General features: G+C 32.5%; 1 protein-coding gene across 1 annotated transcript in view; it reads left to right on the top strand.

Annotated features, from left to right (window-relative positions):
• Positions 1 to 25,947, top strand: part of LOC148611775 (uncharacterized) — a 94,474-nt gene that overhangs the window by 21,800 nt on the left and 46,727 nt on the right. Inside the window, 17 exon segments of the mRNA XM_088595324.1 lie at positions 593 to 859; positions 2,058 to 2,183; positions 5,020 to 5,037; positions 5,779 to 5,946; positions 6,874 to 6,995; positions 9,150 to 9,467; positions 12,366 to 12,573; positions 13,304 to 13,563; positions 15,130 to 15,343; positions 15,993 to 16,238; positions 16,745 to 16,879; positions 18,233 to 18,436; positions 19,004 to 19,261; positions 20,614 to 20,821; positions 22,214 to 22,380; positions 22,995 to 23,159; positions 23,362 to 23,487. Of these exon segments, the coding sequence (XP_088451450.1) occupies positions 593 to 859; positions 2,058 to 2,183; positions 5,020 to 5,037; positions 5,779 to 5,946; positions 6,874 to 6,995; positions 9,150 to 9,467; positions 12,366 to 12,573; positions 13,304 to 13,563; positions 15,130 to 15,343; positions 15,993 to 16,238; positions 16,745 to 16,879; positions 18,233 to 18,436; positions 19,004 to 19,261; positions 20,614 to 20,821; positions 22,214 to 22,380; positions 22,995 to 23,159; positions 23,362 to 23,487 (3,210 nt within the window).

Below are 25,947 nucleotides of genomic sequence, written 5' to 3' on the forward strand. Positions count from 1 at the left end.
GTGTGTAATTATTTAGCGATAACTTTTCAGCAAAAAGAACTCCTTTTATTTTCTATGCAACAACCCCATGTTTTTGTAAAGTGAAAGTAGATATAAATAACATCCAATATGTCTAAATTAGTTCGCAATCATCTGGCACTATTTAAGGGGGGTCTCTGGTCACTGTTGAGCGACAGAAATATCCTTGTGCAGAAGAATCTCCTACATGAACTTTTGCGAATGTTTGCTGGTATGCATCAACTTGGTGAAAATCCTTACGTGTTAACTCTCCCGCTTTATGTCAGAATCTCCCAAAATTTCATGAAGAAATTCAACAATCTCCTGCCTTCATGTCCGTGTCAAACAGTAGATTTAGCAACATTTACGGACATTTCTCCCGCCTTATTTAAATGTTATCTTAAAGTTATAATAAATTACTTAAATTCCTTTCAAAACAATTGTCGCAGAAACAAAAATTATGCAAATCTGCTTTGAGAAAATTTTGCGAGGGAAATCTCCTGCTGAAGAACTTTTTAAGGTTAACACCTATGTGAACAATTATGGCCTCATGAGTGATAGATGGGTCACAGTACATCCTGGATTTTTTTTTCAGCTTGCCCCTTAAATTTCTGGGGACAAAACTGTACAGAGATGTGTACCTGTGAATCAGCTAATACCCAGTCATGTGACAATGGGAACGGAACCTGTACATGTAACAGTGGATGGGAAGGGGCTACATGTACTGATGATATTGATGAATGTACTCTCAACATAACAATATGTGCTGGTACCCCTAATTCTGAATGTAAGAACACTAATGGCAGCTTTGTGTGTATCTGTCAGACAGGCTTCCAGGAAAAAACTGATGGTACTTGTGAAGGTAATACATCATTTTTATTAGGAATTCTCCTGTCATATTCAAAATTTGGAATTTGTGTTTCAAATAAATATGCTTTTTGCTATGTGTGTTCCCTTTCTATTAGCTCACCTGCCCAAAGGCCATATTAGCTTAGATTGCCATCACTTGGCGTCCGTTGTGGTTGTCTTTAAAATTTTTTTCAAAACTCTTTTCCTCTGACACTACTTGACCATTTGGAACCAAATTTGGTATGAATGTTCCTTGGGGTATCTTGCATAGAGAAAATGTGAATATTCTTGATCCACCGAAAAACATGGTTGTCGTTACAAAAAATAGGACATAGGGGTCAGACTGCAGTTTTTTTCACATATTTCTCCAAAACCGTTGGTTATAGCCAAATTGTGACGTGGGAAAAAAGTATTCAGCATGACGAGTTCTAGTATAATCAGTTGGTTATCGTGAATAACGAAAATATGATTAGTCGTGCCAAGAACGCATAAAGATTGAACTAGTGTGCACTTGTTTAATCTATGCGTTCTTCAGCACTTTGGATCATATTTGTGTTGTTCACTCTGTCCAATTGATTATCCTATTATTAAGTCGCCAAAATGAAGTTTTGTGACCTGTTTCTTCTTTTTCTTCTTTTTCTTATTCTTATCATTTTATAATTCTTCTTTTGCACAAAAAATGTCCTGGTGATTTCTTAGAGACAATGTATTTGATTCATACCGAACTAAAACATCAAGCATTGCATTCTTAATTCAATGGTGCTTCATAATATGACAGAATCTGACCATTTGACAGTTTTGGCTACTTTTGTATTTTGCTTGCAAACACAGTATCAGTTGTTTAACTATAAGGATGTGTTGGGTTGATTTTACAAATGATCTTATTTGGTCCTATATGCTTCACATTCACAATTTATGTTCTTATCATGATGCAATTTATGACTTAAATGTAAGTATACCTTACACAGCTGGATGGATGGGTATAGATTTGATTTGGCAGTCTGCCCTTCTCCAGTCTGTTGTCTACTGGATATGGATATCATTGGTATTGGTTATCCTCTTCCAACTTGTATGATGTGTTGTAAACCATTTAAGCTTGAATGCATTTAAATTTCAATAAATTCATTCACCTTTGAAATTGCTTCTAATACCATGTTTTTCCTTAATAAACATTTTAAGGAATATTTAAGAAAAGAATGATACTATTTCAGATGTAAATGAATGTACTACTAATGTCAACAACTGTGTTGAGAATGCCACTTGTATAGATACAGATGGTAGTTTTTACTGTGTATGTGACTCTGGATTTGAAGGTCTTGGAAATACCTCTTGCACAGGTTAGTATCATAATGATTTATATATTTTTATTTATCAATCACTGTCTAAATGTGTATTGAAGGTATGGGATACCTTGATCTTGTATCTTTAAGTCTATTGGATTGTATACTATTTTTAAATTTTTTATCTTCAAAATTATGCAGTACTGTTCATAACTGTGTACAGAATACTGGAGGCATTGAAACAAAGACAAAGAAAAATAACAATACTAGGTTTCCATAGAAGAAACTTGATATTTTCATGGGCAGCAATTAATCATTGTGTTCATAATTATGCATCCATATTTAAACATGCAATTATATAATGAGATACACTCCATTTACTTCCTTGTTTTAATTATTATACCCTGTTCCGATCGATGGAGAAGGGTATACTCTTTTACCCTTTTCTGTGTTTCTGTAACACCTTTTTCAGTCACATTTTCTCATCAGCTATCAATCACAGCGGCTTGAAATTTTAACAGCTTATTTTTGTAGGTATGCCATATGATGGGATCTATTTTTTTTTTTAAATATCAACAACCACTTCCTGTTTACTGAGTACTTTGTTTATGTCCCTTATGTTGTGATTGAAAGCAGGGCAATCATTAGTGAGCTATTAAACACAGATGTCTGATTTAATTTTCCTTTCAGAGTTATAGGACTTTGAAAAATGGGAAATGAATGTAGCATGTGCATTCCAAAACTGTGTTTTTCTCCCCAGTAAAGCAGAAAATCATAAAAGCAGCTTTTAGTGATCTTTGATTTAGCACTTCTATAAGGATGTTCTTCTACAATGTAAATATGAAAACCAGAAGTTTGTTTGATTTTACAAATAAGATTTTATGAATTGTGTGTTCCTTTTAATACAACTTTTTGTCTGGATTTACTTCAAACTCCTTAGAATATGAAATTTAAGTCTATTGTTTTCAGAAAAAATACAAAAAATATGTGCATATAATCAATGTGGCAAACAGTGTCTAGGGAAACATATGATAATCATTTGACAAAAAACACATATGAATATTTGGTTTTGTTTTTGAACAGATTTTTCAACACAAAAATCATTTGTCTTTTAAATTATCCTATGTGAAGATCTTTTCAATTTTTACTATTCGTAAGGATCATTTGTGTCGTACAACTTGTTGTCATCTTTGTTGCTCCAATCAGTTTGTAATCCAGGAATCGTCCTTTCCTCTTTCGTCTACCCCAGACATGACTTTTTATGAGCAAATAGACAGTTTTTTTCTAGAAAAACAAAGGACGCTTACCCTAATGGTGCACCTGGTACATGCCACCAGTTTTTAGTGGAGTCAAAGTTGCTCATTTTCCTTTGTTATGTTGTATGTATTTTTTTGGTTACTTTATGTCCTTCGTTGTTTTTCAGTTTTCTATGTCTGATTTGTCCCTGGATTACATTATTTTGATTTCCACTAGAACCTTGATTCCCTTGGTTATCCTCCCATGTACATGTAGTCCAAAAAAATAAAATGTACTGCATATGTACTATCAAAAAGCATCCTGTCTTTTAAATGGTATGTTGCCATCTTGAATTATACCAAAATGAGATTGTTTAGAATTTAGGGATAACATGTAAAGAATAATACTCTTTTACCCTTTTCTGTGTTTCTGTAACACCTTTTTCAGTCACATTTTCTCATCAGCTATCAATCACAGCGGCTTGAAATTTTAACAGCTTATTTTTGTAGGTATGCCATATGATGGGATCTATTTTTTTTTTTAAATATCAACAACCACTTCCTGTTTACTGAGTACTTTGTTTATGTCCCTTATGTTGTGATTGAAAGCAGGGCAATCATTAGTGAGCTATTAAACACAGATGTCTGATTTAATTTTCCTTTCAGAGTTATAGGACTTTGAAAAATGGGAAATGAATGTAGCATGTGCATTCCAAAACTGTGTTTTTCTCCCCAGTAAAGCAGAAAATCATAAAAGCAGCTTTTAGTGATCTTTGATTTAGCACTTCTATAAGGATGTTCTTCTACAATGTAAATATGAAAACCAGAAGTTTGTTTGATTTTACAAATAAGATTTTATGAATTGTGTGTTCCTTTTAATACAACTTTTTGTCTGGATTTACTTCAAACTCCTTAGAATATGAAATTTAAGTCTATTGTTTTCAGAAAAAATACAAAAAATATGTGCATATAATCAATGTGGCAAACAGTGTCTAGGGAAACATATGATAATCATTTGACAAAAAACACATATGAATATTTGGTTTTGTTTTTGAACAGATTTTTCAACACAAAAATCATTTGTCTTTTAAATTATCCTATGTGAAGATCTTTTCAATTTTTACTATTCGTAAGGATCATTTGTGTCGTACAACTTGTAATTCGTTTGTTGTCATCTTTGTTGCTCCAATCAGTTTGTAATCCAGGAATCGTCCTTTCCTCTTTCGTCTACCCCAGACGTGACTTTTTATGAGCAAATCGACAGTTTTTTTCTAGAAAAACAAAGGACGCTTACCCTAATGGTGCACCTGGTACATGCCACCAGTTTTTAGTGGAGTCAAAGTTGCTCATTTTCCTTTGTTATGTTGTATGTATTTTTTTGGTTACTTTATGTCCTTCGTTGTTTTTCAGTTTTCTATGTCTGATTTGTCCCTGGATTACATTATTTTGATTTCCACTAGAACCTTGATTCCCTTGGTTATCCTCCCATGTACATGTAGTCCAAAAAAATAAAATGTACTGCATATGTACTATCAAAAAGCATCCTGTCTTTTAAATGGTATGTTGCCATCTTGAATTATACCAAAATGAGATTGTTTAGAATTTAGGGATAACATGTAAAGAATAATTACCATAAAAATATATTTCATTTTTTTCAGCTTCTCCGTCACCTATCAGTAAGTAATAATATCTTTTTGTTTTGATACAGATGAGAAACAGGAAAGTTTTCTATCTATAAATTGCCTCTTTTAAAATTAGTTTGAAATTTACATGTGTTTTACACGTCAAAATATGATATGGATGTATTCAGGAAACCTCCTCATGCAGATATTTTTACAATATTAATGCATGGCCTTTTCATTATGGTTATTATAAACTACTTGATGCAATAGTTATAAATAGCGTGGGATCCTGTCATATGACATGGCACAATGAGCTGGGACGGGATACCAGGTTAACGTGTATGTATAAACAGTTTGATACCACTAGTTTTTTTTTAATTACGTCCCTTATTTATCTTAAACAATGTATTGCCAATTATCAATACCCTTAACAGTAACACAGAAGGTATGTTAATGCACAACTTCAGACTTTGGCACTTCTGCCACACTCAGTACTTAACTCTGCCTCTATATTAGTTCAGTATAACAGAAACAGCTTTGTTAAGTCACGAGTGCTGATACCTTTTCAAAATTTTGACATCCTGTATAACAGAGCCTTTCTAGTTTTTCCATCGGAAATATTTACACTAATATGTAATGAAGGCACTTAGTAGTAAGTTGTTTCGTTTGCAAAAAGAAACCAAAGGTAAGAAAGTAATTATATCATTTTTTATCTACTTTGCATTGGTGAATTTTTTCAAATCTTATTCCTAGTTTGGACTCAAATTATCCTAAAAAGTCACTATCTTCTTGTAGATGGAGGTTGGTCCACATGGTCTGGGTGGTCGCTGTGTTCTGCAACTTGTGGTAGTGGGTCACGTAGTAGGTACAGGACATGTGACAACCCATTCCCATCATATGGTGGAGCAAACTGTACTGGAGACTATGAAGAGAAGGAAAATTGTAATGTGCGAAAATGTTTAGGTAGTATATCACTTTATTATAATATTTTGCAAATTTCATCTTTTATACCAAGAGGCATGTAGATCCGTATTGCATTAGACCCAGGATTCAATTTTCTTTTAAGCACAACTTAAGATTTTAATATCATCTGAGAAATGATCTTTATTATAACCCTTCAGAAGTTGTCATGGATCAAAATTGTCTGGCAACGCCTTGTAAGAGTTCATATTAAATGTGAAAAAGAACTTTTTTTACAGTTTTCAGTCAGTATCTCGCAAACTATTATGAAAAGTCCCACCAACGTCTAAATTGTTGGACAACTCCTCGTTAAATTTATTGTCCTTGAAAGGCAGACGTAAACTGTATGGTATTGGGAATGGCTTGCATTCACAGAAATAATGTTTTTGGGACTTATTTGTGTAAGCATTTGAAAAGAACAAAATAATTTATTAGTAAAAACACTGGGAAAAGAATTAATCTTATGTTATTTGACCATTAACATATATTTCTGCTTCTGTATCGATCAAACATACTTAGACAAAGACATTCATGGTGGCACAAGTGTGACACCTGCGCCATATTCACAGCATGCTGCAATTCATAGAAAGATTAGGATATAAAGGTACTTCCGTTTTGACTAATTATGATTGAATATAATAAAACCAACTGTCTTAGGATCATAAAAGTGAATGCTGTTACATGTCTAAGCATATAGACATTTATTCACCTTTAACTGGAATTGAGTGAATTAATTAGTTCATAAAATGTTGTGGATGCAGTGTTCAATGTAATGGTGGACCTTATATCATCTGTATTCATTGTTTAGTTTAGTTTTCTTTTTATTCTGTCAGCTTTATTTAAGTATCTTCAAAAATAAATTAAATTTTGAGCATTTTTCCTGGTTTGTACATGTACATTTCATAAATCGCTGTGATTTTGTTCTTTCAGAACTTCTTCCATATGGTCCTTCAGTTGGAGATTCAGTACTTATTGGTGATGATGTATCTAGCAGATCTCTTCGATGCTTTTCATCTGTTCCATTCCTTGGTGGTTACCATAACTACCTTACAGTAAGTCCGTTACTAACAATTTTTGTTGAAGTATATTTTTAGCTAAGTTATTGCCCTTGGGCTAAAAAAAATGTGTCATATGAAAAACTTGTGAGAAAAGAAATATCTTGAAATTTGTTACTCACTCCTTACTTAGATTTCAAATTGAAAGACTGGTTGAATATTTAATGCACATGCTGGTTACAAAATGAGTAAAATTTTAGTATTGCTAAATATCAACTCAAGTTATAATAATAATTACAACATCATCAGAAACAATCCATAAGGAATTGCACTGAGTTATATAATGTCATATTTAAGCTTTGTGAGTTAATAAAAAACCCTTTTCTCTTTGATTTTTTTTCTAGAAAACATATACAAATTTAATCATAAGTAAATTCTATTATAAACAAATAAAAATTAAAATTTGATACAAATATATGGGGGAAAATATAGCATAGTATATTCAAAGTAAGGTATTTTTCTTTTAAAAATAAGATATAAAAATATTTAAGTAGTTTTATGGATCTAGACATATTTAGATTCAACAAGATTAATATGGAAAGTTTTAGGTTGTCTCATCTAATCTGAAAAAAATATAATTGTTGTAAAAAAATTCACAAATTAGGATATGTGTTTAACCACCTTTAATCTGTATGTAAAATATATATCAGGGGGTACGCATCTGACAAAAGAAAAGAAAGAATTATCGCTATTTTGTTTAAAATCCCTTTGGTCTTGCTATACAATAATTTTCAATCTGACGCCAGTCGAATGAGAATAAAGATTATTCTATGTCCTCGTGTGACACACAAGCAACAGCGTAGGAATATTTGACGACCAAAATAACGTCTGTTTGTTTACTGCGTATGAAATAATGGCTAATTTGTGGCAATATTTTCTAGTCTGCAATGGAAAATGATTAAATACAGTAACTTACCCGATTGAAATTAATAAAATCCAAAATTATTCCACAAATTTATGAAAAAGTTGTGAATTACCTAACAGAAAGACCTCAGATAGTCAAAAAATGAAAACAAAGTTCTGCATGATATATTTTTCCATAAATATAGAATTAAAGTTGCAATATTTTTTTCTAATTTATATTAATTTCACTTAATTAACATGAATTTGCCTGAAGTTTGATATTTTGATAATTTGCCATTTTCATATATTTTTATTCTTATTTTGATGCACTGTTTTGAAAATTTAAAAAAAAATCACTATTTTGAACATACTTTCTTGTTTTGATAAAGAAACCTTCCCTCCATATGGAAACATTTAAAGATGCAGGGTTTTACTATCATAACTACATTTCCCCTAACCATGCATACAAGGAATGAATCTGTACATTACAAACATTAATCACAATAAGTAAAAACAGTTAAAGAAGGTATAACTGTTAACAGTGAATTTGGAAACTGTGAGAAGAAATTGAAGTGTTTAATATGGTGCCTAGTACAAGTTGCTTTGTATTGTCATAACATATAAGGATGATCTGTATATAAAGTATGGAAAACACAATAGACACAAGGCATTAAATAATTTAATGTGTTAACTTTTGACCCCTAGTTAAGGCCCTTTAATATTAGGTAATCCAAGAAATGTATGTTGTTTAATGAAAACTGAATAATTTTGAACATATAATTATACTTCTCTGTCTGTTTATCTGTTTGTCTTTCCACATTTCCTGTATGCACAACTCCTCCTAAACATCTCCTAAAGTACTGTCGATAGACTCCTAAGGGAGAAAATCCAAATTATGGGTTTACATGTTACAATTCTGTAAGTGCAATTCCTCGCAAACCTTTCACAGGATTTTGGCGTAGTTTTCTTGAAAGGTTGGGTATCATATGTGGATGTGCATGATGGTACATAATTACTATTGGATGTATCCAAAGGGAGATAATACAAATAAATGGTTCTACATGTTAAATTACATGTTACAACCTCGCAAGTGCAACTCTTCTTAAACTGCAGAAGGAATTTTGATGAAATTTTATAGGAAGGTTGGGTGACTCTAAATGTAAATAAATCAAAATTAAAATTGAGGGGTATTCGCTTTGTGAGCTTACTCACAGTATTTCTAGTACATAAAACTGACTTAAAATAAAGATTACTCTACCTGACTGCATTTGAATATATTGATTCTTATTTCCGTGCTATTTATTACAGATTTCTTCCAACGGTTTGATTTGTTTAGGATGTACGTACTCAAGCTTTTCACCAGTACAATTAAGCAGCTCCAGTTTGCCATATTATTTAAATATAATTGCACCATTCTGGACCGACCTATATCCAGGCATGGATGGCAGTAGTGCCGTGTTTTACCATTTGTACTCAGAAGGTGATAGGAGTGGTAATCATACTCAGACAGAGATTATGATCGACAAAGTATCATCTGCAGTCAACTATTATGGCCAAACCAAAGACTTTAAAGCATCATGTGTTTATGTTGCCACTTGGAATCACACAACATTGTATGGCGTGCATGTGAGTACATTAAGAATTAGATTATTCCTTTATATACTTTCCCTCTTAATAAAATTTAGTTTTCAAATTGTAAATGAAGAGTAACCAAATTCATTGTTTCTTTTTGTTGATTCTGTGGAGGATGATGTTCTCATTGTTGCTGTCCTGGACAAAATGGCATATATGATATATCGAGAATGGAAATGGTAAATATGTCAGTGTCAACAATTCCACCAGGATGAAAATTGTCAGTTCATGGGTCTTCAGTGATCAACAAAAAACCCTGTTAACACAGGGCGGCCCACATTCAACTTTATACACAGGTGCAGCAAAATTGTTGTCCCTATATACTCCAGCAACATATAAGTAAACTGAAATTAAAAGCGAAACAATACATACTGATTCTTAATTTGGAACAGGCACAAAACAGTTGGCGGTATTTTAATACTTTGGCATTATCTGAACCCTCCCCCTTTTAAATTTGGCCACTGTGGAAAAAGAAACCACCTTTAAATCAGTTGAAAAAAGTCTGAGTCCATTGCTGCAACTGGAATAAAGAAACTGATTATATGTTACACAAATGAATAAACAAAGAACTACTTTCAGTTAACTGACATACATGTACTAGCTCCGGACCAGTTAAAACCTACAAAAGTTATGTCCTCATCATATGTAATATCAATCCCAATTATTCCCTTGCGGGATGGAAAACCACGGTACACCATAAGTCATACAATAAGGACACAAACCATGTCATGCCAAACACTGCCTTAAAATATAGTGTGTTTATTTCTATGTAAAGACCCTTTCATCGGGTCAATGTTAATACCACAAAGTTTTAATATGTATCTTTAATGATTTGACAACAATATCATAACTAAATCTCTTATGAATTGACCAATATAATGGCTTAGTCTACTTATTGGGTGAGTGCTTTGTGAAGAATATTACCATAGAATATGGGGTGGGAGATACTCACACGTATTAATTGTTTACAAGTACATCTGTATTTGAGAATGAGTATCAGTAGAACAAATGTTTTGAATGTTATTATGAGCTACATGTACCTTGATCAATAAAGTAGTTTCTTGGTTATATAAAGATTTCTTTCATTAAAATCCTAAACATTGTTAAAAATACGACCAGGTCAAACCAGTTGTGATAAGTAAACACCAAATGATGGTGCAAAGGGGACGTCACCATCTAAAAAACGGATCGTTAAGGAATAACTACTAGTCAGATTATTTTGTATGCACCATGTGATTAAGGTTATTTCTTCATAGACCAAAAAAATATAACAGTAATTCCTTATGATTTAATTTTAGTATCAAAATTCAACAAGTAAATTGTTGGAAAAAGTTGTCACAGTCTTTTACAAAATTTGTAATAATCAACAAAATTTGTTATCCAATCAGAAAGCGTGTTACTTCTGCAATTTCCATTATTTTACAATAAGGAATGAAACATCTTGCCTTCTATCGTATTTTTTTTATTTAGTTTACCTTTATTGAAATGAATACTTAGACCAAGATGGGCTAATGCTTTCACTTGGCTTCGTCTTCATCACCATCTTATAGCATTTCTTCAAATGCATTCTACTCTAAAACTGCTAGACAAGTTTTAGTTAATGTTGGCATAAATGTTCCATAGTGTAGGCTGTACAAAAATTTTGTATGGATTATTGAGCTGTCACAAAACATGGCCATCATTTCTATTAATAGAACATAGGGTTAAAGTTATTATTTCAATAATATCTCAAAAGCTATTAGATATAAAAACAAATGTATATTTTTTCCTCATGCGTGAAATGCACTAGTGTCGCCATTCTTAAAAACATTGTACATCGTTGTTTTTCCAAAGAATGGTACACCTAGATACAAATATATAGTTCTTGGTAGAGATTCCTCATACTTTGTAAAAAAAATAATTCAAAATCATCTTCCATATATACAGAGGAGGATGTTTACAAAATGCTGGAATTTTTAATCAATAACATATTTGTCCAGTGTGGTGGACGCGTTTTTTCAATAAACGGTCGGCATTCCAATGGGAACAAATTGTGCTTCTCTACTTGCTGCCCTATTCCTTCACTCGTAAGAGGCTGACTTCATAGCTGATCTGATCCTAAAGAAAGAATATTGTTTAGCTAGATCCTTAAATCTTTCTGCTATATAGACAATCATAATTTCGGGGATTTGATACATCGCATCTAACCCAAAAAACTTGAGATAAAGGACACTACAGACTCTGCGAGGTCAGCCTCATATCTTGACCTACACTTAGATATCGATGGTAAAGGAAAAATATTGACCAAAATTTACAACACACGTGATGACTTTTCATTCAGAGTTGGCAACTTTCCTTTCATCTTTGGCAACATCCCTTCAGCACCTGCGTATAGAGTGTTCATATCACAACTCGCACAGTATGCCAGAGCTTGCCGTAACCACGCAGACTTTTTGTATGGCGCTAGAATTCTAACAAATAGGCTTCTGGAATAGGGTTATTGTGCTACAAGATTAAAGTCATCACTACAGAAGTTTTATGGTCGTCATCATGAACTCATGGATTGCTATGTTGTATCCATCTGCGCCATGAAAACTGATTTTTTCAACGTGTCAGGTTTTTCTTTCCCCTTTCGTCTACCCCGGACTTGAATTTTTATTAAAAACTCAGCAGGTGTTTCTAGAAAAGCTTATTGTGTATGTCTGTTTTCTATGTCTGGTCTTTGTCCCTGGATTACATATGTTTGATTTCGACTATAACCTTGGTCCCCTTGATTACTCGTAGATATTATTGAAGCTTAGTTTTTGATATAAATAATTCAACATATTTTCATTACCTTAGCTTCATGTTATGGAACAAGGGGGTTGCAGACATTTATTTCTGAACGCAAAAACAAGCTTTGATTTCTTACAGGATACAGTCCAATTCCAGTTTGTACTGGCAACAGATGGTGGGAAAACATTTGCTTATACATTCTATAGTGATGTTAACATTTTATTCCCTCCACATGGAAGGAAGGTTGCCATTGGTCATGCTGGGGGAGGGGATTCCCAGTCTAGTATATTTTCATACACAGATGCTGCGTTTAGAATATCACAACTTCAAGGCAATACATTTGATTGTAAGTATAGTATGTATAACTGTTTATATGGTATTAGGTGTAATTGTGATGTTCTATTCAAACATTATCATTCTCGTTTCAAGAAAGATGCAATGATGGAACAAGTAATGCTGTTGTTTGACCATCCTTCCATTATCTTTAAGTTTGAACTTGATCCATCAGATGAAATTGGCCTACCCTACATCTTGTCATTATGTTTTGAGATATTGACAAGATAATTTGTGCTTTTATGAAAGTGGTATGTTTAGTTACGGTCTTCTTTTCACAATATGTGCTTACACAAGAGCCTCAAACTGAAGATTACAGTCTATTATGATTCCTTTCTTGTAACATTATTGAAAAAAGTAATTTCAGAGGGTAAACAACCACTTATTGCCTTGCAAAATGTTTTTTTTGTATACTCATCTGCCATCAATTCTTAAACAATATCTTTTGATGGAATTTGACAGTTACCTAAACCTTTAAAAGATCTAAAGTCCTTTCGATTATCTCTCAAGATCAAAGGTCAAGGGTTGAACTTACAGTTGTTGATGTTTTAATATGGGGTGGAGGGGGTTACATTGAACATGTAAGTTATCCATGGTCTACATCTGATTTTCCTTTGTCTTGGATATATTTGAGACGTCAAATGAAGATACATTCACTAGAAAAATTCCATATTGTGTTCTTGTGATATCTCTGCCACTATTTCTGTTGCTGTATATAAAGTTTATATCAATATGTTTTGCAGCTTCCAAAGGAATATATTTCATGACATTACACAAAGGATCACCTAATCCTTCACCATCAGCTTTATGTCTTCGTTGGTACTGGAAGAACATAGCTGATAATACCATGAATAGATTATGGAATGGTGTATTCAGCTTTCATTCAATTTGTCCATGTAATAAGTTCATGCTGTTCTTTGACGGAAGATTCCAACCTGTAGATACAGATAGTTATGGAGACTGTTATGTTAATAATGATTTTGGTGGCTTTATCCCTAGTCATGTAAGTTTCATCTGATTTCGGATAACCTCCTTTTTCTTATTGTAATTAACTTGACAAAACAAAGGAGAATTTGCTATTTTCTCTGTAGTCGTGGATGTGAGCTTTTGCAATCACCTTGCAATTGTTTGCATCTGTAATCTATCATCCATAATTTACTCTCTGAAACTACCCAGCACTTGAATGGTTATGAAATTTAGTCAACAGCATCTTTACAGTATTCATTTTTAAAAGTTCAACAATCATGCTGATTTTCGGCAAAACATGGCCATCATCTTTACTAATGTTTTAAAAATAGGCTTGATAATTAAGTTCTCAATTTCAAATATCTTTCAAAAACTGTGAGAGATATTGATTTAAAAAATTAATAGTTATCCAGTTAACTTCTTCAGTTAGGATAGCATGGCTGATGTGGTCACTTTATGTGATCTTCGCGTTTTCTTTGAAACTGATTACAGGTGGCAACCTTTAATTGATGAAACAACTATTATGACCAGGCATGCAAAACTATTAGATAGGTCAAAGTAGAAGGACAACTCTTTATGGGATTTTTTTTCCTTGAGAGTTGAGTAATGAAAAATTATTCAGATTACAGGGGCCACAATTTGCTAGGTTGTAATTTAATAGTTCTTTTTTTTTAAAATTTAATATCCAAATACTACATGTACAACAATAAGTTCCTTATTATACCCCCACCTACTTTATTATTAAAAAATTCCCAACACTTACAAAGTAGCACAATTAAACAGTTGTTTTTCATACTAAGACAAATATGAAAAATAATTGTACTTTTCTTCCAGTTTTGAAACCACTTTATTCCAATGATTTAGTAAATATACCCCCTAATTTGAAGTATACATAAAATTAAGTGATCATGGTGTCTGTATCTGTTCATCCTTGCTTCAACACACTTTTGTTACAGTTACAATTAATCATAACTACTTCATACATAGTGCAAGAAGCTTTATATGGGAGTTCCATATCATGGGACTTGATTGTCAGACTTGAGCAACATCAGCTTCCTGTTTAATGATCTTGATATTTTGGTTACATGTATATGATTTTAGTTCAAAACCTTCCTAACTGTTTTCTCTGCAACTATGATATTTTGGCTGAAACTTCATATAAGTATGCAGTATCATGTGATTTGATTTCAGACTTGAGCAACATCAACTTCTTTGAAATTATCTATTATTCTCTTCACATACCTAATGCACATGTGTTTTACTCAATATTTCTACTAATTATGAACAATCATAATTAAACTTTCAATGCAAAAGGTTTATATGCAGCAAAAATGGCCCAGACTCTCTTTATTATATTTTTTTTTCTTTTGTGGTCACTTTAAAGAAGTCTCTTTATAATCAATTTTTGAATACAAATATCATTCATACATATTAATTTCTTCTTTATGCATTTTTCGTAGGTTTGTTGCTACCACCCTATATGGGGATTTTTTATGAGAGGTAGGCCTACTGCTCACATATCTGTAGTCCATTCACATGCATATTTATATTTTGAACATATGTTTTTGACTTATGTTATCTTTTCATTAAACCTCTTCTATAGATATGTTGCTACCATCCATTCTATGGATTTTTTATGAGAGGTAGGCCTGCTGCTGGTAGTATGGTCTCAGCCAACCCCAGAACAGATCCTGTCAAATACTACAGTGATAATGTTGTTCCTAAGGAGAACTGTTGTTATAAATCTGACCGTTGTAGTCTGTATTATAGTGTTCGTCCAACTGGAATATGCTATAGAGTAACACCATTCGGAATTTGTGAGTACAATTTTTGATCATTCTGATATTTCTCAAATTTCCCGTAAATGCTCTAATATGAACAAAATCACAGAAATTCAACAAGAGCCCAACTACTCTGTGACAGACGCCAGGCTGTCAACTATCATCCTTTTGTGTAAGCATTTTATGTTTGGCATAAATTAAAATCAGTTTAAATTTTCTGTATAATTTTTATCATATAAATTATTCATAATTAAATTTTTGTAAGCTATGGCAGAATCTTTAGAGATGTAATTTTATGCCAGTTTTGACGGTTTATTTTATTACGAGGACAGTTTTTCAATAGTATCAGTTTGATACCAAAAATAAGGTAAAATAGATAAATTTGAAGTGTTTTTTGCCCATTTATGATACGTTTTTGATTGATAGAAACTTAGTCAATGTTTTCACAAGTGAAATTGTAAAAAAAAAATGATATTGCTTAATTTATTCTATTTTATGACTTGTTATTGTATTGTGATATTTTTTATCATAAATTAACAAACACTGGTATTAGAAAAACCTTGAATCTTTAGGTAATAAGATATATTTCTTCACAAAACTACTCCAAGAAAATTGAACCAAAATTAAAAAGGGTAGATATCCGTAGTAATTCCAATGTCACTGTATTCTGTTTTTTGATTTGTAGTGTTTATATTTGGTGATCCACATATTGATACCCTGGATGGCTACAAATACACATTTAATGGTTGGGGAGAATATACATTGATGAAGATAGACAATGCCACTTTTGAAGTTCAGGCCAGGACAAGTTTAGCCACTTCTGTGACTGGTAATGAAACAAAGATAATTAATGCAACAGTTTTCAGTGCATTTGCTGCTAAGGAAGGAGAAAATTCCACTCTGCAAGTAGAACTAACAAGTGATCTAAAAAGTAAGTTAATATCCATAGGTTAAATTGGGGAATTTTCTTTTATCTTAGTGTATGTATTTAAGGAAAATGGGAAAGATCATAGTATGACTCATAGTATATGTTTTAAAATGAATTTAAATTAATTAACATAAATAAGAAAATTTCAAATAATAGGCTGGTCAATTTAAGAATTTAAAAGTACAAATACACTTCAAGAGACCTTTCATTCATATAGAATTAGATTTTGATATACTTGGCTTTGGAATTTTGACATTACTTTTTGAATGAATAGAAAAATATTGCTTTCATGGAAGAGCAGCTGGAGTCCTTACGTCTGAAATTTCAGGAATGTCACTATTTGGTCTAGAATTCTGCTGACTGTAATTTATCGATAAGGTAGATAAACAAAAAGAATCTGTGCAAATTTTATTGGTGATTCACCATTCTGTTATGAATGGGAGAATTATTTTTTAAGTTGTAATATTTTATTTTGTTTGATAGCAGTTGAAGGAACTCTTTTTTTACAGGTATGTCAGTATTTGGTAATGGACAAGACTTCACTGCAAGATTCTATGATATATCTACAAACTTTACTGAGTACTTAAGTGGTTTAGTTCTCAAGCGGAAGGAAAACTTCACTCTTACGGCTGCCTTTTCTTCTGGTAAGGGTGTTTCAAAATGTATAACTTGTGAATTTCACAGCTGAAGGCCATGTGAGCTATTGCCATCACTTGGCGTCCGTTGTCGTCATCTGTCGTTATTAACAATTTTTCAAAACTCTTCTTCTCTGACACTATTACCCCAACTGGTACCAAATATGGCCACTGTTCCTAAAAATAAAATATATCTCCAAAACCGATAGGTTTAGCCAAATTCTGACTGGAGTAAAAGTGTACAGCAAGATGAGATCTATTTATGGTCCCATTTTTTGTGTTAATCTGATAAGTTGTCTGACAGCTCCATCTTAGATTTATTGCCTGGAAAGAGAAACAATAACCAGGTGAGCAATTTAGGCTCATTGGAGACTGTTGTCATAATTATCATATGATTGAGCATGACATGATTAACATATGCCTTAGTTTACATATTATTATTGCATGATAATGACAAAATAAACATATTTTTACAAATATATGATCAGCATATGTTGGCAAGGTAATATTTACACATGACAATTATATCTTCATATGCATATTATCATAATGTAGCAATATGATTATTATATGTGGCAATGTTTGCTGTGTAGATTACACAACTCCTAAATTTTTCAGTTGATGTTCAAGAAAATTCAAATATATTTGTGCATTATGTAAGAAATCTTGCATGACATTTACGTGTATTAGCTTGTATGAAAGTACAACTATTGTTCAATGGATTTTGATAAGATTTTATATAAAGGTTGCATGGGTATCATAAGAAATTCATTTCTGTTGTTAGATGTTTGCAAATGTTTGGTTGTTTAAATTAATTGTTTGTCATGTATAGTATTTCATGACCCTATTCTCAGCTTTGTTTGTCATGTATAGTATTTCATGACCCTATTGTCAGCTCAGGAAAAGGAATTAAGTCAAGTATTAAATAAGTTATATCAAGGAGGTATATCTTTTTGTAAGGTCATACAGTTCAAATTACATTTACTTAGAAAAAGTGTACATTTATGTGTACCAGTACTTGATAGAATAGGGGCCTTTTTGTGATAGAGTAATGTTTTAAGAGCTCCATTTACTATGAAAGTACTTTAATTTGTGGAAACTAATATTCATTGATATGGAAAGAAACACAAGGTCATGGATTCTTAAATTTGTGGTTTTGGGGTTTTCACTATACGCATCAATGGGGATCTTTTTTTGTTGGGAACCAAATTTTGTTGTTGGCGTACGCACGAAAACCATGAAAATATTGTACCCCTAATAGAACTTTCACGGTACACAGATCACACAGAAGGTAAAAGGGATTCCCTAAAGAGTTCTCATTATGAATTTCAGGATGAATACCTCCTCAACTCTTACTTTCAGGTATCCAATTAACCATCCAAGTAAAAACAAGACAGTTAACATTGTCAGCCTCTATTCCAACCTCATTTAAAGGAATGGTGCAAGGACTTATGGGAAACTTTGATGATAACAAAACAAATGAGTTTATTTTACCTGATGGTACTCAGCTCCCAGACAGTGATGTTGACACTGAGAGGAAAATTTATATCAATTTTGGTCAAAGATGTGAGTTTGTAACCTAATTGATGTGAACTTGTCATGCTGTTGTATTGATTCGAATGACTTGAAGTTTCAATGAAGTAGAAAATTTAGTCTAGTTTGGCAAACTGTTTGAATATTAAAATGCATGTAGTTTGACTCATATGAGTTGAAACAGGATTATTAAAAATGTTGGTCTTTGTCTTGAAATTATAGCAGTAATATTGATTTTAATTGGAACTGCCTCTCAAAACTATACATGCATTTTTGGTATACATGAATTATCTTATTTTTTAATTGAAAGTTTGCATGCTATTCAAATATTCTGTAAAATGTTTCTTTTTTATTTTTGGGTATTAAAATTGGTGGTTTCTTAAACAATTGTTAGTTTGTACAGTTTTGAATTTGGGTATCCTTAGCAATGTACACTTAATATTTGGTTCAGAACTTGAATTATTGATTTGATGGCTCTATGAAAACCATGCAAATTTGTACCCCACAAATAGAAGTTTTTTCCAGAGTTATTATACACAATCAATTAGCAAGTTTTATATTTTACTTGACTTAAAACCGTTTCAATTTACACTGTTATAGGGGCAACAACTGCGCTGACTTCATTGTTTACCTATGATGATGGTAAATCATGGTCTGACTACAGCCATCCAGACTTTGTTCCATTATTCATTGATGAATTTAACCAAACTACATTAGATCAGGCCTACTCTGTGTGTGGTGGAAGGAGTGATCAGTACAAAGCATGTATTTTTGATTATCTGGCAACAGGGGACCAGTCCTTTGCTGAAGACACTCAGTCCACAAATACTGAGGCTGATGCTGAAACTGAACAGCTAAGTAAGTGGTTATGAACATTCAAAGGGTCAATAAAACTGAATGTTCTATTGATGCTTAAAATGAGTTACATTGAAACCACTTTGTCTGTCTGTCATTCTATCTATACATGTATATTGTTTATTCTGTCCATAAGTCCATAATTCTGAATTTCCATCTAAAGTCTAAATTTTATCACAATTATCTTATCTTTGTATGTATGAATTGATTTCAAATTTAGTGTGTGACTTTATATAGATGAATTATATGCTGTTAGTTAATTTGGTTGCTGTCCAATATTAACGTCATGTTTTGTTGAACTGCCATTTTTGGTTATATTATTGATTATGAAATGATAGAAAAACATCTCTTTTATAAACTGTTGGACTTGATGCCAGTATTTTAGTCAAATACATGAGTTGCATACGAACAGAAATGTACTTTTTAGCTGACTTGTTCAATGGATGAAATACATAGCTGTATTTTAATTAATAGATCGCTTGTACACGCAGGGAAACATATAAAAATACTTTTATGTAAAACATTGATGATGAAAGGACACGCATTTTAGGGAATTTACCGGAATCCTTTCATCTCAATGTGATCTTCTGCTGGGGATTTTTTCTTGCTTACCATTGTGCGTTTTACACGGGAACTACATTTATTTTGTGGATCTCCCTTGCCAAGAAGGGGGTGTGCGGAATACACGGATGCAGGTAATACACGGAAGAATATGGTAAAATGCCTCACTCCCACATTGCGTCTTTCTTGTTATATATGCATTTTATACTACCACTCAATCAGTGTGTATTGGAATAACCTTGTCTATCCATCCATCATTCTGCCCATCCATATTCTAATCACATAAATTTCAGCTCCCACTGGACAGATTGATTTCAAATTTAGTATGTTTCTTTGTATAGATTGATCATAAGTTATGAGCAATTTTGCTTGCTTTCTGATATTAATTGTCTATTTTGCAAGACTTACCCTTTTTTCACTGTATTGAATGATTCAGAAAATTTTTGTCAAAAATTTCATCTTCAGTTAGACAGATTGATTCTGTTTTCAACATATTTTATTCAGTAAGAGGAAATTGATTGGATATCAGGCTTAAAGTCTATATATATCACCTCTAGATAGATTCTGAATTTTGAATGTGGCTGTATATAGATGTAGCAATTGTTGTAAACAATTTTGGTTGCTGTCCAATATCAACTGCCTGCACGACTGAACGTGTACCTAGCACAATAGTATGTGCAACTTCATGTTGAACTGAGCCTGCCTTTATTCCACTATTATATATGACTGATTTTGAGACCTATTTATTACTAATTCACCCTTTGCCAGTGACATGCAATTTATTTTTTTCACAGAGAATGAAGCTCCTTCTATTGGAGGTGATGGAAGCATTGAAGCTGTAGTCGGAAGTCCAGTTACACTGAACTATTTTGGATCAGATGATAGCAATTCATTTGTATATGATATTATAAATCAACCAAGCTCAGGAGTTACAGCTGATAATAACACAGGGAATCTCACTCTAACATGGACACCATCCAATCTCAATGCAGAAAATATTCTGTAAGTCTGATATCTTAGGTTTTAACAGGTGGTCTTGATGTTTGATACACATGACTGTAACAAAAGAATGAAAAGAGCTATTGAACAAGTTAATTGTAAAAAAAATCACACTTTTCTTCAGTAAAGAGTAAAATAAATGAATTAGCTTTATAATCAATTTAAAATAATAGCAGTAAAACTTAAACACTATTAGTACTTTTAAAAAATCTTTTAACCAAGTAGATCTATAGACAATAACAGTGCCCCAACTTGAGATAAGGATGAGGCTTAGAATCGCAGGAAAATGCAAGGCTGTACCAGGCGTTTGCATTAGTTAGAGCAGAATTTGCACATCAAAGTTTTTGTCAAGTCAGCATACTGTTATTATCTTTATATTGCAACAAAAGAAAATCTAAAGAAAAATGGCAATTTTAGCAAGAAAACCAATGTTTTTTTTCCATTCGAAGCAGGCGACAAATATCCTGGCAAACTTAAAAACAGTGTAACGTTTGTTACATCACAATAGAAAGTCATATTTGGTCAGTAATCCTAGTATCACTTGTAAATATACGGTCAATGCATTTTGACTGTTCCAATAAAACAGTTGCAGTATAAATATATTACAGTAGACAGAGATATATTTTTTTCAGATTTGTAACATACATGTACAATGAAACCTGTCTAAACCAAATCCCTTTCGGACTTTTAGGGTTGTTCAGTTTAGAAAAAAGTTTGGTTTACCCAGGTTAAAATACATTAAAATTGATACAAAGGGACAAATCAAGAAGAATCTGGTTTAGACAGGTTTTGGATTGTTCAGGGTTAGGTTTACAAGTTGCACTGTATATTTCAAAATTAACACATTTTCTGTGATATTTTTTGTTATTTAATTCAAAATACAAGATGGTGATTTAATTACCATAGGTAGTGACATGTAATGCTGCATCAACATAAGGAAGCTAAATAGTCCATCTAGATATCTTTTTGAACATGCAGATGAAGAAATTATTTGAAAAAAACATTACAAAAGTGTAGAAAAATTTGAAAGTGAACTTATGATTTTTTTGTCATTTTTTATTGGATATTTAGGATATATTCCTGCTGATTAGATTCAAAGTATCTTCAGTTGCAATTAGTTTCAGGTCAAAATTTATAAAAACTGGACTATATTGTATGTGTGAACACTAAAAATCATTCGTAGTATTAGACCAAACTTGGTACATATATACAAATGAAGTTCTTTATAAAAATTGGTTACTCCTAACCCCATCCAAAAGGCAAAGAATCAACTTCCTACATGTTAATGGTATAACACTTATTTTTATCTTGTCGTATTCACTTAAATTTTCAATATCTGAAATACATGTATGTCTCTTAAATCATTGGTTTATAGAATATTTTTTTCTGCAACAGTGTCACCACTCGAGATGACAAAGGACTCACTGCAGAATCTATAGAAGTTGAAATAAAAATGTGTAGTGGATGTAATGGTAACGGGACGTGTAACTATGAAGTATTGAGGAATGAAACCAATCCTAACTTCGTGATAGCATCATGTGACTGTAATGTTGGATATACAGGTTAGTTGTCATGTGACTGCATGTAAAGTTGGATACATTGGTAAATTCTCATGTGATTGTTATAATGTTGGATAGGTAGGTAAGATGTCATGTGACTGCTATATGTTGGCTACACAGCTTAATTTTCATGCGACTGAAATGTTCGATACTTAGGTAAGTTGAAAACTAATTTGTTCAATGTGTCATAGTTTTCCTGTCCTCTTTAGTCTACCCTGGACTTGACATTTTATGAGCAACTCAGCTGGTGTTTCTAGAAAAGCAGAGGATGCTTACCTTACCAGTACACCTGGTCCATGTTCCCAGTTTTTGGTGGAGTCCGAGTTGCTCATTTACTTTTGTTACTTTGTATGTATTGTTTTATTTATTATATGTTCTTTGTTGTGTTTGTCTGTTTTCCATGTCTAGCTTTTGTCCCTGATCACATTTGTTTGATTTCCACTAGAATCTTGGTTCCCTTTAATGAGGAGAGGCATTATGTGATATTCTGAAATGTTAACTTAAAAAAAATAATGTAAATAAAATTTTTCAAAGCAATCATTTACATCTATATATGTATAATGGATGTGACTATGTTGTCTTTAGTGTAATGATAGTACTAAGATATATTTCACTAGGTGATGACTGTGATGTAGACTTTGATGGTTGTGCTGATGATCCATGTGCTTTGGGACGTAACTGTACTGACCTTACACCAGACCAACAACTTCAGTTTAACAGGTCCTACAACTGTTCTGACTGTCCGTCTGGTTACAGTATAACTCCTGATGAAAAATGTGAAGGTAGGAAAATAAATCACAGCAAAATATTTATGAAGCGAAAAATTTATATTTTTCATAAATAAGTATTTCCTTGATTACATACAACTGCCAATACAATAAAAAAGAGAAACATTAGTGAATATATGACTAAATTTCAGTATGATTAATATAAACAAAACTGTTGTATCATTTCAATTCATTAAAAATCAGCATGTTTTTGCAGATATAAATGAGTGTTCAAATGTAACAATGAACAACTGTCCAGCTAACAGCAACTGTAGTAATACCGAAGGAAGTTATACCTGTCCTTGTCTGAGTGGCTTCAGAAAAGTAGGAGCAGTATGCCAAGGTAAGTAATACTGAGGGATGTTATACATGTCCATGTCTGATTGGCTTAAGTTAAGAATGAGCAGTATGCCATGGTAAATAATACTGAGGGAAGTTGTACCTGTCCATGTCTGATTGGCTTAATTTAAGAATGAGCAGTATGCCATGGTAAATAATACTGAGGGACGTTGTACCTGTCCATGTCCGATTGGCTTAATTTAAGAATGAGCAGTATGCCAAGGTAAGTAATACTGAGGGAAGTTGTACCTGTCCATGTCTGATTGGCTTAATTTAAGAATGAGCAGTATGCCATGGTAAATAATACGTTTCAAAAGAATTTTCTGTCCTTGTGTGAGTGGCTTCAGGTAAGTAGGAGATGTGTGCCAAGGTGAGTAACACTGGATGAAGTGATATCTGTCCATGTTTGATTGGCTTCAGAAAAGTAGGAGCAGTGTGCCGAGGTAGGTAATACTGAGGAAAGTGTTACCTGTCCATGTCTGAATGGCTTCAAAACAATAGGAGCTATATGCCAAGGTAAGCAACACTGAAGGAAAGTATACCTATCCATGTCTGAGTGGCTTTAAAAAAGTAGGAGCAGTATGCCAAGGTAAGTAATACTGAGGAAAGTGTTACCTCTCCATGTTTGATTGGCTTCATAACAGTAGGAGCAGTATTCTAAGGTAAGTTACACTGAGAGAAGTTTTACCTGTCCATGTCTTAATGTATTTTAGAATAATAGGAGCAGTATCCCAAGGACAGTCGTACTAAGGGAAGTTTTATCTTCCATGATTGAGTGACTTTAGAACAGTAGGAGCAGTATGCTAAGGTAAGTAATATGTTTCAAAAGAATTTCCTGTCTATGCGTGAGTGCCTTCAGGTAAGTAGGATAGTTGTACCTGTCCATGTCTGATTGGCTTCAGAAAAGTAGGAGCAGTATGCCAAGGTTAGTAATACTGAGGGAAGTGATACCTGTCCATGTCTGATTGGCTTCAGAACTGTAGGAGATGTATGCGAAGTTTAGTAATACTGAAGGAAGTTATACCTGTCCATGTCGGAGCGGCTTTAGTAAAGAAGGAGCAGTATTTCAGGGTAAGTAACACTTAAGGTAGTTATACCTGTCCTCGTCTGAGTTGTTTCAGAAAACTAGGGGCTGTATGCCAAGGTAAGTAGCACTGAGTGGTTAGTTCGTGGGATTAGATAACCCTATCACCCCAAACTCATTAACCAAAATATGATGTTTCTGCTTATTTTATATCTGCTATTACCGTGAGGATTAGTTTTGTTGCCAAGAAAATAAACTGAAGCATTTTTTATGTATTTCATTCATTACTGTTTATACCTCGTGGAGGAAAAAAACACAATTTTCATGTTTTTTCATTCTCCAAACTTTCTCCTTTCTAAAACAAGTAAGTGAATTGACATATATTGGTATCAACATATAACCCAATGCTTTACAATGATTTCAATAATGTGGTTTTGGGGGAAAATAAAAAAATATAACCCCACTGAAAAATCACGTAAGTTGACAAATTTTTCAGTGTAAAAACCCCTAGAGTATTTATGCTTCAGTAAAAATAACATATTAAGGTATTTTTTGTAGTATCATCACTTTTAAATACTTCTGGGGTTCTTTTGAAGTCTTGTGGCAATTTTCGTGGTCTATGTTTTTGTTGTGTATGTCTGTTGTCTATGTCTGGTCTTTGTCCCTGGATTACATTCTTTTGATTACCGCTATAACATTGGTTCCTTGATTACTCTTTCAGAAATCATAAAAAAATGAAAAAAAATGAGATTTTCGATTTTAATTCAACTTTCCAAGATTTTGCTGTACTAAAACATCTCAGATATGGTATCATTCATTAGCTAATTTAATTTTATACTTGAGTATGATAAACTATTTTTCAAGAAAGAATTTTCAAAAAATGTTTAAAATATTACCCCTACCCCTAAAAAACTAGTCTCAGTATCAAACAGAATTCTCCTTCACAGCATACCGACACTGTAAAACTCCTATTTTAGGCATTCATAATGAAGATAATGATGTACCCAACATGTATGATCAATTCAAGCCCTAAAATATGCATATTTTTTCAACTACTTCAAAATTTTGATAAGAGAATTTTCAGAATTTCAGAATTTCTCAACTGGTATTGTAACTTTTTTTTTCAGAATACCATGGTTTAAACAAACCTTTATGTGATGCAGTTCATTTATATATTGTCTTAGTTTTCAAATGAGCTCAGATGATAAATATTTAAACTTTTCTAATTTCATATTTTCTTCCAATTCACCATTTATTGGAAATTGTTTTCAAATACTGTACCTCAAACAAATTTTTGTATTTTAAAATACAATTGTCACGTGTATTGAGCACTTATATTAAACATATTGTTTCTCATTTCTAAATTTCTTAATGGGTTCTTTTAGGGATCTTCATTCACTTAAGTTAAACTGTCCTCGACGTCAGAACAGTAAAACGTAT

This window comes from Perna viridis, chromosome 7, assembly GCF_037379345.1.
Source record: "Perna viridis isolate PV_CMFRI_1.1 ecotype Kerala chromosome 7, ASM3737934v1, whole genome shotgun sequence".
Taxonomy (NCBI): Eukaryota; Metazoa; Mollusca; class Bivalvia; order Mytilida; family Mytilidae; genus Perna; species Perna viridis.